Source organism: Megalops cyprinoides, chromosome 14 (assembly GCF_013368585.1).
Source record: "Megalops cyprinoides isolate fMegCyp1 chromosome 14, fMegCyp1.pri, whole genome shotgun sequence".
In the NCBI taxonomy this organism is placed as follows: Eukaryota; Metazoa; Chordata; class Actinopteri; order Elopiformes; family Megalopidae; genus Megalops; species Megalops cyprinoides.
This window is the reverse complement of record NC_050596.1, coordinates 18,893,332-18,910,824: the sequence shown is the minus strand read 5'-3', so window position 1 is coordinate 18,910,824 and position 17,493 is coordinate 18,893,332. Positions and strand designations below refer to the sequence as shown.

General features: G+C 43.0%; 1 protein-coding gene across 1 annotated transcript; it reads right to left on the bottom strand.

The window, feature by feature from the left end:
• Nucleotides 1-2,785: 2,785 nt before the first annotated feature.
• Nucleotides 2,786-15,160, bottom strand: LOC118788901 (insulin-like growth factor-binding protein 2-A). The gene is made up of 4 exons (XM_036545099.1): nucleotides 14,759-15,160; nucleotides 6,302-6,480; nucleotides 5,084-5,224; nucleotides 2,786-4,455 (listed from the first exon to the last, which is right to left on the bottom strand). Exons 1-4 carry the CDS (start codon nucleotides 15,105-15,107, stop codon nucleotides 4,297-4,299), a joined length of 828 nt encoding a protein of 275 aa, XP_036400992.1. The 5' UTR covers nucleotides 15,108-15,160; the 3' UTR covers nucleotides 2,786-4,296.
• Nucleotides 15,161-17,493: the final 2,333 nt, after the last annotated feature.

Sequence of the window (17,493 nt, the reverse complement as noted above, 5' to 3'; positions counted from 1 at the left end):
CAATTACTCCTTGTGCCAGTGTCAGAGAAAGGGATGCGGTTACGGCTTCATTGCTTAGGGATATCTCTGTCCTTTAAAAAAAAAAAAAAAAACAAAGCTGTTGGACAGCGACTGCAAATGCTTGATATGTCAGCACAACTGTTAACTTGCATCGCTGTTAGTCAAAATGACTCAGCTCTGTCTCTATCACAGACGGGTTCTGAAAGGGGAGCGAATGCAACTACAGTGTGACAAAGCTAAGTCGCCAACTCCGTTCTTGCCCCTGCACAATGGCTTGTGCCCCCAATCCATTATGAAAGCAGCTTGCACTTAAACTAAACCATCAATACTGATAATAATATATAATATCGATCACAGTAATACTGATAACTGTCTGATGCTTCGCTTCAGCTACTCCGACAGGGGCTGTGTGGCCCACGCCAGGACCCAGAACAATATCAGATATTTAATAGCATAGGGGAGGGGGATATTAAAAATACATCACCGCTCATCACTGGCTGAGGAGTGTGTGTCTCGCTGCAAGGGAATGAGGGAGAGTGTTGTGTGCTGTGGTCTCGAGCAATATTCTGCCGTAGAGACGAATGCTATCAATTACAGCAAACAGGAAACACAACAGGGCACAGATTCTATGGGAAATTTCACTCAGTTGCAACAAACCTGACTTCACACAAAACAGTATAAGCCTAAAAATGGTACAATCCAAAGTTTTGGGGCAGGGGTTGGGAAAAAATGGCCAGCACCCATCATAAAAGATTAATTTGGATGAAAATCTACAAAACAGAAACGTGAAGGTCAAGATTAGAACATTATTCCCCATTTAACTGTAGTCTAGCACAGAAGTGCGGAGGCCGGATTGAACAAATTGGATGCTGGTGGACCACAGGGGCACCTCGCACTTACAGCAGCTCCCTGAATTCCCTGCATCTCAGATTATGAGTCTCCTCCCTGGTTGGACTAATGCAATAATCGCAGCTCACACTGAAATGATAACTATAGCTTTGTTTCTGAACATATAGCTATTCTAGCGGAGGGAAGAAGGCAGACCATTGATCACGCTGACATGTGAGGCACACAACTCGTGAAAGAGATACACAAAAGTGCCGGGAGGAATGTGAAAATGCAGCATTTGGAACTCTTAATAAAACAGACAAAAAAAGAAGAAAAACTCAAATTATTAAGAAAGTGATTATCACTGTGTAATATTTATTCAACTTGTAATTTATGTACTCTTAACCTTTGTCTTTTTGTCATGACAAAGCATTTATTTAAATAAAGTTATGTATTCATTTAAATGCAATGAGATTATGTGTTTTTAATATGTGTTTTGTGTATCACTGGGGAACACAGGGACATGCTATGGTGTTTTGGTGAGAGTGCTGGGTTTATCAATGGAGAACTGTGGATACAAATATTTTCTGGGGCATTACTTGCATACCCTAGAACAAGGTACTTTGCCTCCATTGCTTCAGCAAATATCTGGCAGTATAGATGCAAATGAATTGCAAGTATCAGTGTCAGATCAGACAATACTGAATCAGATTTGTCTTTTCACTTACTGGTCAAAGATGAGTTTAGGATTTTCAATGATAAGTTTTGCTGGCATATTGCTGGCATAATTAAATTTCTTCTTAACAGGGTTCCTTTAAGTAACGTTGGTGTTGATGGTATTGTGGGAAGAGAATATCATTACATTGTCATCTAAGTGGGTTAAGAAGAAAGATGTACATAATTCACTGGTAGTAAAGGTAACTATTCCATGCTGTTCCACAGATGAATGTATTTTCATGGATTGTCAGGGACCACAGCATGGTCATGGTCATGGTATGTATATAAGTATACGAGACATTGTGGACGAGGGCACTTGTTAAGCAAATAGGGTAGCTAATGTAATCAAATGTGCTCATATTTAGAATAACCAAATGAGACACTCCCTAAAATCACATCTCTCAGCAGTGTCCACTCATGGTATAGTATCCACTTACAAATGTAGGCAAAGTAGTCCTGGCTGAGTGATGAGAGAAGGAGTCACGCAATGAGATGCAGTTTTATGTCACTAGCATCATTTTCCCAAAAGCTATGGACGGCTGGATGTTATCTGAATGCATGACACGGTGTATTCAGCCCACTGCTTCAAACAATACTGCAAAGCAGTTTAACTCATACAATCAGGTTCAAGGGAGCATGTCTTCTCACCGTGTGTTCTCTTAAGCATCATTTACATATCCCAAAGATGTAAATTGTTTCTTCTTTTCTTTCAGTTGTAGAATAAGGGAATGAGGGAATGAGGGAATCTTTACGAGGACAAAACACCGGTGCAGGCTGAAGTTCTCAATAAAACTCTTGTGTCTGAACTAACTTTCACACACAAAAGTTTCATACTGAAATTCACAGTGACCTGAAGGATGAATACTGTAGGGTATTGACCTTGTTCCTGGCACATGATCAATTTCTCTTTGTTAAAGTTGGCTTCCATCACAGAGAGGAGTCTGACTGAAGTTTGACTGAAGCTCAGCCAACACCTGAGGGGAGGGAATGTACATGCTCAGCAGAGCTCTCCGTACTTCAGATGACATCACACAGATCAGGGTTCAACAACGGCCAATTAAAATATGCCTTCTGTTTTCTAGAAAAGCATATTGCATAACATGGTCACTTTTTAAAAATGAATGTTTCCCAGCTGAGAGGAGAAATAAACACACAGACACAGATGGACAAGGTAATATCAGTTTATTATCAGTAATACCAGCACAAGACTATAACATACCAAATAACTATTTTTCACTTATTTGCTCGCAAATCTCACTCTCTGGCTTTAAGAAGGCAGTGGCATTTTTTCCACCTATTACTCAATTTCAATGCTGAAATGTAAATAGAACAGTACACTGAATTTAGGCAAAATATGCTATCAAATATCCTCCTACTTTTGCCTTCACCAATGAGAAATTAAATACAGGTATGGCATAGAGTGTTCTGCTTTATCAAGAAATGTCCCATGTCACTTCGAGGACACTTTGTGCAACCCCAAATTACCCAAACTTTGACTCTATAGCAGAAGGTGAATGGTTTCTCTTTCTCTCTCTCCCTCTCTCTCTCTCGCACCCGAGTCCAGCCAGCATTCCACTTGTGCCTGCCCCGGTGAATCAATGCAACACACTGCAGGGGCCCAGGTTCATTTCTTTTTTAAACCAGGCCAAACTCAAGCTACCGTAAAATTTACTGAACCACCGCAGGCTAACAGAAGCCTATATCAAACTGCAGGGACATAAGTGGGACAAATGTCCCAGCATGTGCGCAGTTGCTGATGACACTTCACAGGCTAAGCAATGCATGTATGGATGCCTTTGAAAATCACTGCAGTATACACACAGAGACAGTAATCATGCCTCGTGAGCCAGGTTTTCACTCCTTTAAATGATACGCTCATTTAAGCAGTCTGTGGTACGGCACACTGAGGATTTAAATGAGAGGGGCCATCCAATGTAGAGGTCAAGGCTTTTGACCTGCCAGTTTAATATACACTTGGCATCTGTCACTATGATTATGATGATTGATAGAATTGTTTGTCACCCTTCTCAGACCCTACAGAGGCGATCAGCAAAATTTCACCATAGTGTAACTTTTCTCCAGTGGGTAAGCTGGCTGTCCCTTCCAGGCTTCGACACAAAAGCAGCAAAGGCCAGCTTTTGCTGGTAGATGTGATGGGGCCAGAGCCTGCCCCAGAGAGAGAGGAGAGACAGGAACTGCTGATGTCAGAGCGAAGCTGTTCAGCAGGCACAGGAAAACCAAGCAGGTTTTGCTCAAGAACTGAAAAGCAAGCAGGATTAGTGAGGTCAAGGAACTTATTTATGAAGGAGCCAACGTGTAATAAATAGAAATGGACAATTGGTCTGAATGGCAGAAGCTCAGTTTGCTCAGTCAGCTTGTCTGTAATAATGACACTGCTGGATGAAGAGATAGACACAGGTTTCAAAGACCACTCTGGCAGCCTCCACAGTACTGAAAAACAGTTTCTAAATACAAGGAGACAGAAGAATCCAAGAAAAGGACACTGCATTTAGCCTTATGAAATCTGCACTTCAAATCTGAGAGGGTCAGGACTGCCTTTTTATTAGTTTCCCCTTATTTCATATTTGGATTATTCTTCTGGTCTCTGCTTTAATGTACACAAAGATATCGCATATACATACGCACAAACAGAAATGTACGTGCACAAACACACAGTATCTTTCTTGTAGGAAATTGTTTTTTCCTGTGTCGTGTCAGACTTGATCAGTCTTTGGGAGGGTTTAGGATAGGCTAGTTTATGGGAATAGCATAGGGCTGGGTCTCCAGCACGTCCAGGTACTGGCTGCAGTTGGGGTCCCCTCTCACAGTAGGGGAGGAGGGCAGGAGTCTGCCAGTGAGGGGACTGACACACCAGCACTCACCCCGCTGTCCTCGAACAGACATCTTACACTGCAACAAGCCAAAAAAGAATAAAAACTGACAGTTATGAGGAGCAAGATTATTATAAAATAACGGTTCGTGGTAAGGTTCAATGTTTCACCCTAGGGAACATGACCTTCCCATCTAAACAAGCAGGCCTAAGTCTCCTCTTTCAGTTTTTTTCTGCTTTTCTGCCATAAATATGCAACAATTGGTGTTTTTTTTCAAGACACACAAATCACATAATTGTTGTAACATTTTGAGAAATTAGGTGGCCTTAGCAAAAATGGCAGATGATGGAGAAACTAAAATCTCATAGGAAACCAGCTTCCTCAGTTCTCACATTGAATCATCTCATTGCCTGGCTACAGTCAGCCTGCAAGCACTTAAATTACCCTGCAACACAAGACTCAGGCCCTTTCTCTGTAGACACAATGAACTAGCCTCTCCCCATGGACTTCCCTGTACTTCCAGCCCAAAATGCTCCCAGTTTCATATTCCTGGCACGATGATTTTGTATGAATGTGTGTGTACCTGTGTGTGTGTGTGTGTGTGTGTGTGTGCGTGTGATGGGTAGCGGCTAGTCACCTTCTTTGGCGAATAATCTTAGAATCCCTGCATATGGACCTGATTGTGTGAAGGCCAGGCTAGAGCTCACCTGTTTTGGGTTGTACTGCCCCTTTTTGTCACAGTTGGGGATGTGTAAGGCATATAAGTCCTCCAGGGGACCCCGGCTGTCACTGAAGGGCATCTTGGAGATCCGCTCCAGAACCTGGTCCAGCTCCTGTTGGCACTGGCTCTGTGAGCACAAATAAATGGGTCAGTACCAGCTCTGTAGTCTTAGTATAATAAAATGAGTGATGCTACTTTTCTATGACCCGCCCATCTGCAGGCCAGACAGCAAGCCGCACCCATTGCAGTGCCCCCCCTCCTGTGGTACGCTGGGATCTGATCTGCAGTAAATCTTGTGAACGAACTCTGTCACACAACAGCACAGAGAGGACATCCTGCCTTGTCCAGACGTGATGTCATCACAACATCACACCACTTGCCAAATGCCATTTCAGAAAAATCGTCTCCAGTAATTTATGCACCCTCCCCACTTTTAAAAAAGGAATGCCTCATTTTGTAGGTCTGACTATCTATGTCTGCCCACACCCCACACCCCTGCAGTGCTGACTCTTTTGCCGGCTGTCTCTGGTCTCTGTTTCAAAGCTGCTATACATTGAGTCAAATGAGGGGGAGGATCCAGAGATGGGTATCACTGTTTTTTCAGGGAGAAACATTTACTGTAATGGACTTTACAGCGGTCTGCTATAAACTCTACTCATATAAACTGTCACATTACTATTTAGAGAGAAAATGTATCTCAGAGGGCAGTAAAATCAGGGGATGTCTCAGGAGTTATCAAGCTTCACAAAACAGCAACAGTCTTCTAACATAAGACACCGTCTTTAAACCATATTAATGGAGCAGTCAGCATAGTGCACATATTAATGAGCATGAGTTTAAGAATATAAATATAAATGACACCATTAATAACTGCAATATATATTGCACAAAACATGTATAACGCACAAGACAATTTATTTCACAGTAATCCAACTTTAAAGTCAGAGGTGCAAGTCAGAAATAGGTGTATCATAACCCAAAATATGAACATTTCTGTCACCTCAGGAGCAATATGAACATTCAATAGGCCATGTGTGGTTCTTACCACAAGAGGGTACTGTTGCACTTAAATAAATGCAAGCGTTGGTCAGTGCAAAGCATTGCATCAACTACATAAGTATTCCGTGTTGTCTTATCAAGATGACCCTGCACCTCAAGAGCAAGCATCACTGTACTGAAGCCCTGGAGGCAGACTGACACTCACGGGCATCAAACGAGGTGTTTTGGATTCTTCGGCTTTGTTGACCCTCATCTTGGTCTCTATGTCCTTCCGATGCTGTCGGACTGCGCTCTCCTTGTGCCCAAACCAAGCGACATCTTTGCCGGGCTTCCTCAGGGACGGGATCTCGGTCAGGTCCTCCTCGGGCTGGGGGAGAAGCTCTCCTGTCCAACACACAAAGCCCACAGCGCAGGTCAGTGCTGAATGCCTCCAGCGATGCCTGCAGAACCAATGCTTTGACCGACAATACACTGTCAGAGATACGCACCATACCACTGATTGAGCCTCTGTACCACCAACCCTCAAGAAGAGTGGTACCTTTCAGAGACAACTGTGCAGACGGCCCAAAACAACACAAGAACAGACTGTGTCAAGCATAGTCAGAAATCTGTCGCACTGACACTGGTCTAGAATGTCATCACTTTTAGATGTTAGAATGAGCTTGCAATGGTGTACATAAAGCTGTCAATGAAACCAGTTCTACAGAATCCACACAAACAGGGCCCTTCCCATGACAATGGGTCTCTGTACACAATGTCAGTCAATTCACCGCTGAACCCAAAACCTTAACGTATTTGGGTATTTACAATGCATGAAGCACTAGCTCTGGCATGTTGTCACGTGTGGCCTTATTTTAGTGGCATGCTCTGTACCTCCAGAGTAGGACACACTCCTTACAGTCCCACATTCCAGTGTGCGATGTTGTCCTCGTCCCTACCCTCATCTGACTTCAGTGTCAAGTTTGAGGAGAGCCGTAATCTGTACACGTTTTTATACAGCACACCACAAATTAAAGAGAATGCTCACTGGATGTCATCTGTCAAGAAAGAAGAGAAGGAATAAAGTAGGATGAGGAGGAGAAGAATGAAGTAGAATGAGTAGAATGAAGACCTGAAGATGAATGGCCACCTTTAGCACTGCCCAGGCCCTGATCTGTGTGTATCACTCCAGAGCTGATTGCTTTAAACCACTTTACACCTGCGATTACACAAGATCTCAGATACTCAGCCTTGGGTCTACCCCCAGTCAAATCCCAGCCCTGCATAGCAAGGAAGCCCCCCCCAATCACATCTCCGCCTCTTTAGTCACATCCCCTGGGCCTCAATCATACCCCTGCCTCCCCACATCACATCTACTCTCCTGTGTCAAGTGAGGATCACAGATTTGCGGCACAACCACTGACTGACATCATCATTTCAGCAGCCATAGTAGCTCCAGTGGCTGTACATGATCACACAGTGATTTTCACAAATGCATGTGTGTTTTACCACCCCACTTTTCCGCCTCTTGCTGATCACAGAAACAATTTTTCATGCTGATAAAACCAGGGCTAGCACTATGGGAGTACTTAGGAGTGCACTGCACCCCTAAACGGACCTCAGTGCACCCACAATTGTCTCCTTATAACCCCCCCCCCCCAGATCATCTCTCAGGGTGATTTACAGCTGATCAGAGTGACCAGACAGGGACATCCATAAAGACAGCCTCAAAATATGAACACCAACTCTTACAGGGACAAGATGCATTAAATCGATCAATAAAGATTTCTTCAATATTCTTGTCAGATTGATGCACCTTTTAGCATATCAGCGTACCAACAGCAATTCAGTGGAAAGGATCCATAGTAATACCCATATTCATCCATGCAGTGTAGAAGTCCTGTCACTGAGTCACTGAGTTGAGAGCTGGTCAGCTTTGCCCCCAGCAACCCCTCGTCTCACAAACGTGGAAGCCAACAAAGCCAGTGACTCTGACCAAACTCACACACATGCCCTCCTCAGTTTGCCCTCGCGGTTAAACATTAATGAAAAACAGCCCTGTTTCATCTCTCTGAACTCCACAGGCAGAAACAACAGCACGGCCGGCCAGCCTGTCCCTCCCAGCAGGCAGCTCAGCTTGCTGTATGCAAATACAACGCTGGAAAAACACTGAACTCGGGATTTGCTCAAGTCGTTGGCCACTGTGAGGTTACTTAAATAACCCTTCGGAGTATCATTTCATTTCCTTTCCCTTGTGAAATGAATCCTTCTCAGGGGGACAATGCAGTCCCTCAGTCTCAAACTGTGCAGCGCTCAAATTCCCCAAAACATTTAGGCATCCTCACCCAAACTGCACATGCAGTGTTACAGTCAGACATACGGTACGTATTAAGACACGTTTGTTTACCAGAAAGTGGGAGAGGGGAATTAGCACAAGACAAAGAACTCTGACGTGAAGTGCACAAAGACTCTGGAGTGGATAACACAGCATTACGATACACGGGCCAAGAACAATTTAACCTCAGAGTGTTTATTCTGCAGGTCTGGATCAAATCCTGTTCTGTACCTAAGAGTGGGACTGGATCAAAATTCTATTCTCTGTCTGTCAGTAGGACTGGATCAAAGCCTGCTCTCTGCCTGCCAGTGGGCTTGGATCAAAGGTGCAGCCCCTGACAAGAGAGCTTCAAAGTCTCTTCTGTGTCTCACACAGGGCCTGGATCAAATTCTATTCTAAGGCTGCCAAGGATGACTGGATTCAAGTTTGCTGTGTCTGACAGTTCTTTGCTTCTGCCTGACAGTACAAAGGAAATCAAAGGTGAGGGTAGAGCAGATCTATTTCCTACCCTCTCTGTATTTAATTCCTTGCTGTTCCTCCACTGGAGAGAATCCCCCAGCATGAAGCAGAAGAGTCCTCCAGAATCATGTGCTATACTCTGCGGCTCTTACAGGGTCTCTGTTTCTTTGAATTACATCATCTTTTCTTCTTAGATAGTAACACGCTCGATGTGCGAAACCTGATCTTTTCTGGATCTTAATGCTGAAGGCAAGAGAGCCAAGTATGAATGTGTGCCTTGGTCAGCAAGGCCTGACTTCTGACTGACTATTGTCTACTACGTTTTAGTTTTTTTGCAAAATCTCTGTCCATAAATCTGTGACTGATTGCTGCACGGTCTAGTGTGAGGTCTAACTGGCTTTAGAAGCTGTACTTCTGCTCAGTTCTGCTTGGAAACCACTGACAAGGCACAGCACCCGTCACAGTGGACAAGCATGCTCTGTGACGGAAGCTCATTCTTGTTTCTTGCTGAAGTAGGAAGGCTAAACTGCAGTGTAATTAGATGTAAACTGCCTGCCCTCACAAATCCACTGCACCTGCATTTCTCACGCGGCAATGTCTTATCTGTATACGCAGGTACAGGGAGCCTGTGCGGTAAAATCAGAAATCTCTCTGCTCACCGGAACATGTACTATGATTCACTTGGTCTGCAGGGAGACATTCGCACAGCAATGCTATCAGAACATCTCAATGTCCCTTATCATCATACAGGCTATATGCTCTCTCAGGTGGGTGAATGTGTGTGTGTGTGTATGTGTGTGTGTGTGCATGAGAGAGAGACAGAGAGAGAGAGAGAGAGAGAGTCTCTGTATGTCAGGGAGTGTACAGTAACGCAGAATTTCTGTTATTTCTCACTAAGGTTGCGTCAGCCCTGTCAATGTTTGGAACATTATCAGTATTCCTAAACTGCCTGGGTAAACGTCCAAGGTTAAAGGAAAAGGGGAGTTTTGTTTTCTTTGTTTTAAAAAGGTCAAATGCTGTTACAGAAAAGTAAATCAAGTTGACCCCATTCTCAGAATGAGTCCATGGTTTGTAGGGTGAAGGACACCATTACATTCCATTACTGTCTTGCTTAGCTGAGCAACTCACATAGCTTACAGTTTTTACATGTTATCCATGTATACCGCTGGATATTTACTGTCATAATTCAGGTTAAGTACCTTGCCCCTGGGTAAGGGTACAACAGCAGTGGCCCACCTGAGCAACCTTTGAGTTACAAAGCCCTGCTATATTTCAGTAGCGCTCAAACTGAAGACAGCCTCCGGGGTCAGGTGTCAGGGTCAAGGTTTCAGGTCAGGCGTCATGGTAACAGCCCAAGCTCACCTCTCTGACTAGCTTGTATGCACAAGCAGACTGCTGACTTTGATTAGCCTCTGCAAACTCATCAGTTGCAATATGTAGTACAGTCATTAAAACAACTATAATTAATGAATATGATTCTTCTCAAAACAAGATTTTGATTTTTCCAGTATCAGTATTTTAGGTAAAAGGTAAAAAATCACTTCAAACAGGTTGACTCAGCAAATAAAAAGTTTGTCTAGTCAAAATGGTTTCATATCTCTGCCAGCCTTTAGAAACCACTGGCTCTATTTGGCCAGGAGTCTCAAAAACTGCACGAACATGACTTAGAAACTAGTATTCAGCATGGTACAGAGAAAAAAATTTCACGGCACTCAATCATATGGGTAATGGGGAGTAAGTTTAGCTTTAATTTGCACACTGCCTGAAGACAATCAGAAAATTCCTATTGGTGACTGTACAGAATAATAAAAGCACATCTAGCCGCAGGATGGATCTACCTTCAGAATGCTGGCAAACAGACACTGGAAAGTGAGTAAAATGAGCCGAATCCTGTAAACACACACACCAGTCTTGGCATGTCAGGGGTTAGGTACAGAGTGGGGTCAGGGGAAGCTCAGCTGTGGAGCAAGGTCAGAGGTCAGCCGTGGGGCAGGGTAAGAGGGAAGTATATGTGTTACTCTGGGCAGGTCTCTCTTGCACATCTTAATCTCAGTGAGACCATAGTCTCAGATTAAATAAATAAAAAACGGACATGCTTAAAGCCTTTACTCCGCCAATCCTGTCCCCCCGCTTGCTGGGTGATCCTCAGCACCCCACTTCTGTAGGGTGAACGCAGATTGCCCACCCTTGAGGAGATTCAAAAGGGTGAGCTGGTCATGACACGCAAACACCCATGCAAGGTATCCGCCCCACACTAATTATCCCTCTGCTGTCATGTCAGAGGGAGGGAGCCGTGAGCAGGCAGCGGCACATTTTACCCCACAGGGCTTCAAGGGCAATTACAGGGCACACAACAGAAAGACAGAAGAGACAGAGAGAGAGAGAGAGAGAGAGAGATGGCAAAAGCAAGACAGAGAGACAAACAGAGAGCAAAAGTGAGACAGAGAGAGAGAGAGAGAGAGAGACACACAGAGACAGCAAAAGCAGGACAGAGAGAGAGAGAGACAGACAGACTGGGTGACATATACCCTGTCCATACACCAGCAAATGCAAGTGAGTGAGTGAGACACAGACATGGAGGCTGCAGGAGAGACAAGAGAGAGACAGACTGGGAGACACACAGTGAGAGAGAGGGCAAGAGAGACAGACTGGCTGACAGAGGCAGACTTGGCTGTCTAGAGAGGACAGGCTGTGCTCACACTGTGATCAACAAAAGGCAGAGGCAGAGCTGCACTTCATTATGAAGTGTGAAAAACATAAAGATATGAAGGAAACTTCATTTAAGAAGTTAATTAAATTAATCCAGCATTGCTTTGGGGGTAAGGAATTAAAAACTGTTCATCCTCCTGAGGGAAGAGAAGAGGTGTGCTGCACTGGTAGCAAAATATACTTAGCTGCCTGTCACAAGCGGAGGGATACTCAGGAGCCATCTTATAATTTAGAATATATTATAAATATATGTAATTTAGCATTTATTTTGAGGATTTCCTAAATTTATTATCTTACTAGTTTTATTAAATTCATCGTCTCTTCATGTAATGAATACACTTTTAATTAATTTATCTCTTTTCTGTCTTTTTAATCTGTAAGTGGTCTTTTTAGAATTATGTACTCAGCTTTGAAATGTTTTTAGTACTATTTATTATAATTATGTATATGATTTTGCTTTTTGGAGGAAAAAAATGTTTTGCTCTTGAAACATAAGAACCAAATAACTAAAGAGCACAAACTATGCTTGGACCAGGTCTGCTCTAAAAACATAAACCAGAATTAGTCAAATTATGAAACAAACCAAATGTTCTAATGTGCACCACAGGACCAAAAAATAAACAAAGGACCAAAAAAAAAAAAATCTCTTGGGGACCCTAAAACCTGATTACAATGTAGCTGAGCCTGCCTTCCTTCCTACAGATATACAGTGCAGCAAAGGACAAATTATGACCAAGTACAGGTTCAGTGACCAGAGTCCGGTCAGTCAGAAATGCTGTTTTAAAAAACCACAGTTGCCTAAAGAGGAAAGGCTATGTGGTCAGCTGCAAGCCTGGTATGCAAGAGATGCATTTTCTGCCGCATTGCAAAAAAAGTGCTTTTTTACTAAATTTCCTCAATTATACCTCCCCGAAGAAATCAATGTTCAAGAAAAATGGTCAGGCATACTGCGAAAGGGACACAGAGTACCATTGGCTGCCCAGTACAGTGTCTGGCAGTGTGCCACAGCCAGAGGGACAGTGACTGAGCTACCAGCGCTGAAACTGGGCATCATATCGTCTGATAAAAAAAAGTGTTGCTATTGTTGCAGTCATCAGAAGTAACTGAATGTCCACACTCTGCACATGAAAGAAAAAAAAATCTGTCCAGTATGTGGGAAAGACATAAGGCCATACTTGTGTTAGTTATTGTCATCATTATCATTAATTTTATTTCTACAGTTGTTAATATTACTCTGCTTACTCAATAGTTTCTTTTATTATGTATGTTTTCTGCTCTTGCATTGCATTGTTTTCATAATTTGTTTTGGCAATACAATACATTCAGTTGGTCATGCCAGAAAATCTAATTTTGAATTTGAATTGGGACAGAGTGAGGAAGGGTGTTTGTGCTGGAAAGCTGAGTTGAGAGCATTACACTCTAGACACTCAGAGAGGAGTTAAGTTAAAACCAGTTCAATGTGTGATAGACACAAACACAGTCAGAACCAGTCTGATGTTTTCAGTGTGAACAAAAACCTTCCACTCTGACAGAAACATCCTCAAACCTCCCATACCAACCAGAGAGTATTTGCGAGTCTAGTGAGAGTTCCATCAAGCTAACATGTAATGAGTGCACATCCACTCCCTCTGTGATGATTATTTCATGATGAGGCAACCCTAAACTAAACAGTACCGATTGCTTGTTACAGATGGACTGCAATGAACTCTCCAAGAGAGTCAAGTATGGGTAAAGGAGGAATCAGAGGTGATTATTTTCAATCCCCAAAATTGCTGTGCATAGCACAGCAAACAGCTGGAACACACTTCAGAGTGCTTATGGCCGTTCAGTGCAGTGAGGCTTCACTTACAGGCCACCATGAAGATGTAACCTATAAAGCACTGCATCACTTCTGTCTGCCTCCTACTCCACTCTAGCACCTGGGTGTGATGCCCCTTTCCAATGTCCTGTGAATAACCTCCCAGGCCTGATCCAGCTGTTAACTCACAAGAGGTGCATGCACTTCTCTTTTACTGTTTCTCCACCTCTAGTAGGTAGAGTGGAGTTCCTACAAACACCCCTTAGGGAGAGAGACAGAGAGTGTGTGTGTGTGTGTGTGTGTGTGTGTGTGTGTGTGTGTGTGTGTGTGTGTGTGTGTGTGTGTGTGTGTGTGTGTGTGTGTGTGTGTGTGTGTGTGTGTGTGTGTGTGTGTGTGTGTGTTTGTGCGAGCACAGATGAGCCTGTGGTGAACTTCACAGGACAGCAGGTTCAAAGCTCAAAGTCCATTGTACTAATCACTGTTAAATTCTGTTAACTTTTTATATATATTCATTATTTCCTGGAATTGCGTGACATTAAAATGGCATTACCTACCAATGCATTTTAATAGACCTGCTCTGAATGTTTGAGATTCAGGGTTCAATGCCAGTCAGGGTGTATTATTTCTATTATTTATCAATTGTCTGTCACACATATTAACCTTCTCCTATACTGCTCAGCACAAGGAGTCATCTTTCCAATCCAAAGAAAGAATCACAGAGCAGAAGGAAACAAGGATATCCACACACAGCCACCCACCCCGAAGACCCATGGGGTGACCAACATGTTTGTCTCCAGACAGACTTTATAAGGATTAGTTTGTCGGTTCATGTCAATGACAGTTAGATTGTGATAATGTTTGAAGTGGGAACTGCCAATGTATGATATGAAATTCTACTGAAACTCAGCTATATGATCCCAGTTGTTAATCTACTGTATGGACAGAACTGTTTGACTTTATCCAGTCTTTTAGAGTCCGTGAAAGAGATCATAAATAACACTTTCTTATGTGGGTGGAAAATTATGCTTTGAGAAAAACAGATTTCAAAAGACAACCCAAAAAAATATTACCCCAAATCCATATTTTTTAAAAAAATCCTGTGATTTTGTTGAAGTTATACTTTTACCACTATGTTGTCTAAACTTTTAGAGAACATTAAATGACCATTTAAGTTTCATGAGAATTGCAAATTCCGCTTATTGAATAAACTACTTATAAGTGTGATCTTTTGAGTACATGAATGGAAGTGTGGCTTCATCTTGTCACAGTTGGGTATTTCAAAGTGTGGACAGAGACAGCCAGCATTGCACAGTAACTTAATATTTGGCTAACCGTAATTCAACAATTCATACAAACTGGACCACGCAGCCTCGGTAACTCACCGCTTATCTCACCGCCCGAGGGATCTATGTCCACTTTGTGCCCACATCGCCCGAGTCCCTTTACAAGTTGCTCCAGAGGTAAATCGGAATCCGGTTTGGGATAGCAGCGCAGCCCGCTAGAGCATCTTGGGGTGTACACGCCGCAAAATTCGCCCTCTTGTCGAGCGCACACGGGACAGCAGCCGCAGCCAGGCTCCCTGACTATCTCTGCACAAGAGACCGTGAGCTCCGGGCACGCAGCCTGTTGCTCTGCGGTGCAGCTCGGACAACGGAACACCACCTCCCCAAGCGCGATGCCCAGGAACGCCACGGACACCACCAAAAACCTCCAACGGAAGAGCGATATCATTTTACCACTAACTGAAAACGTAGTAGCTATAAGCAGTGGTTAGCAAGTTCAGGTGAAAAAGTGTGAGCTCTGCATGCGAACAGGTGGTGTCCGCGGGGTCCTATCAACCGTTATTTTCACTGAAATCACGCGTTAAAGCATAGCTGCAAATCGCAGAGTATACGACAGTGCCTCACTTCCGTCGATCTGTGTGCTTTAAAGAAAAGAAAGAAAAATACATGTGAAGTTCTTTATTCACCCACCAGCTTTACTTGCTAACTTCTGTAAACTCTCGTTCAGGTCGGCGATGCTGTATGTTTTCTATGCAGCTGAGAACTGACGCATCAACAGATAAGCATCAGAAACAACAGCATTTAGATAATTACCCAAGTACTGTATTTTTCAAACATAGTTAACTTCAGAGAAGTGCTCTGCTTCATTACATCTGGTGTTTCAAATAAAAATAAATAAATGAATAAATAAATAAATAAAAATAAAAAAAGAAATAAAAAAAACTGCACCACTTCTTTTTGTGTCCGTGTTCAATACTGAAAACAGACACAAAAGAGCTAGATAAGAATCACAAACATTTATTTTAGATTATCCTAGAGAGGTAATATTTTAGGGTCCCCAGGACCCTTAGCTCCCATTGTTAGTTCTGTTAGTCATTTCATTTCTGTGGATTGTACAGAGGTGTGAATGAATTGGCGCCTTCCAGCACTGCTGGTCAGTTGTCACTCATCCTGTGCATATTTACATTTGTTAGTGTGGAAGGTGGCTGGAATATAACCAAAACATGGAACCTGAGGGAGATTAAATGATTACATGCCAGCTGTGTATCATTTGCCCAGACCACCATGGACATGTTGTTTCATAAAACTGTATATATGCATGTATACATGCATATACAGATTTGATTTGATTATAGTCAGCAGCAACACAGGGGTATTCCAGTGTAGCTCCAAACTAGTAGTTTGAAATGAATTTAAACCTGCTTGTTTGAGGAAATTAAGGAATTAGTATTACTTAATGAGCTGGCGAGTGACATGGATGTACAGCAGTTTATTGCACCCTGTCCGTTGCTTGGTTCTCCTCCTGCACACACCTTTGTGACGTTTCTGGAAGTGATTCAGTAAAACAGTGAAGCAACAACACTTTTTTGTTGTGCAGCTTTTACTGGGGGCTCTTCATTCTTCAGGACAGGTTAACGAAAACACGCCAATGCTCGGCACCTTCAGTCATCAGGTCGGAAAGTGACCTGGCAGAAGACCATGAACGTATCTGAATATTAAATGAAAAATTAAATAAATCTCTGTGCTTGTAGGGTTCACCATTGCATTTTTTTTTCTCACCTACTGGTGCACTTTGTGTAGAAAATCAAACATTCATTTCTCACATTTCACCAAGTATCGATTAGCATGCATCATTACAGCCATTCAGGTTGATCATCTTCGCTGGCTTCAATAAGTTAATGAAGAAATCATAATGGAAAATTACATTCAGATTGTTTACTTCAGGTATTATTACAAATTAATTAATACAATTTTGTGCACTCTCTGACCCCCCACCCACTCTCCCTCCAATTCCCCAAGGTACCCCTGTGGGAGAGCACCCCACAAAATAATTTGATTGATGTCAAGTGCAGTTGTTAGGCACACGTGTGTACAGTACAGGCCATTCCTTGGCAATGGTACAGCATATCTGAAAGTGCCCATTGTTACAAACACAGAGTGCTCTCCAACATAATCCACTCATTTATACACATGTAAGCCATTAACTTTACAAAGTGTTAAAAGTGTTTTTTATCATCAACACTACTGCAGTTACACTGCCACAGCATGTGTGTTAGACAAAATGTACATAAATGTTGGTACAAAGGACTGAAATACACTTCCTGTTCAATCCAAACTGATACAAGCTTCTGTTTTCCCTTCTACAACAAGCCGCAACACGGTGTCGGTCCTGGGTTATACAACAATGCCAGCCCAGTGATTTTAATGTTGCCGCACAAGTTCAAAAGGCACCTGTATCACCTCCCCTTCAGCTCCGAGCAGGAGTCAAATAAGAAACACTCTATTCCACACTTAACAAGACCCTAGAGTTTGACCCCGTGGTGCATGTTGGGATTTCCGTCTGGGCTATGAGGTAATGTCTGTCGGCCGGCTCTTTCCACAGCCTTACCCTAAACTCTTGGCCTGGCGCCACTTCTGTTTGCATATTTGTTGGTGTTTTTTTCTGTTTCCATAGTGCCGTGAAGAGAGGAAAGATCTGTGATATTGAAATGGAGGCAGAAAGCAGCCTCTCCAGTCTGCCCTCGTTCATGTCAGCTGGAAGCAAGGGAACCAAGGCATGTAGACACAGCAGCAGACAGAAGTAGCTGCCTTTGCTCTGTGTCCGGTGGTCTTTG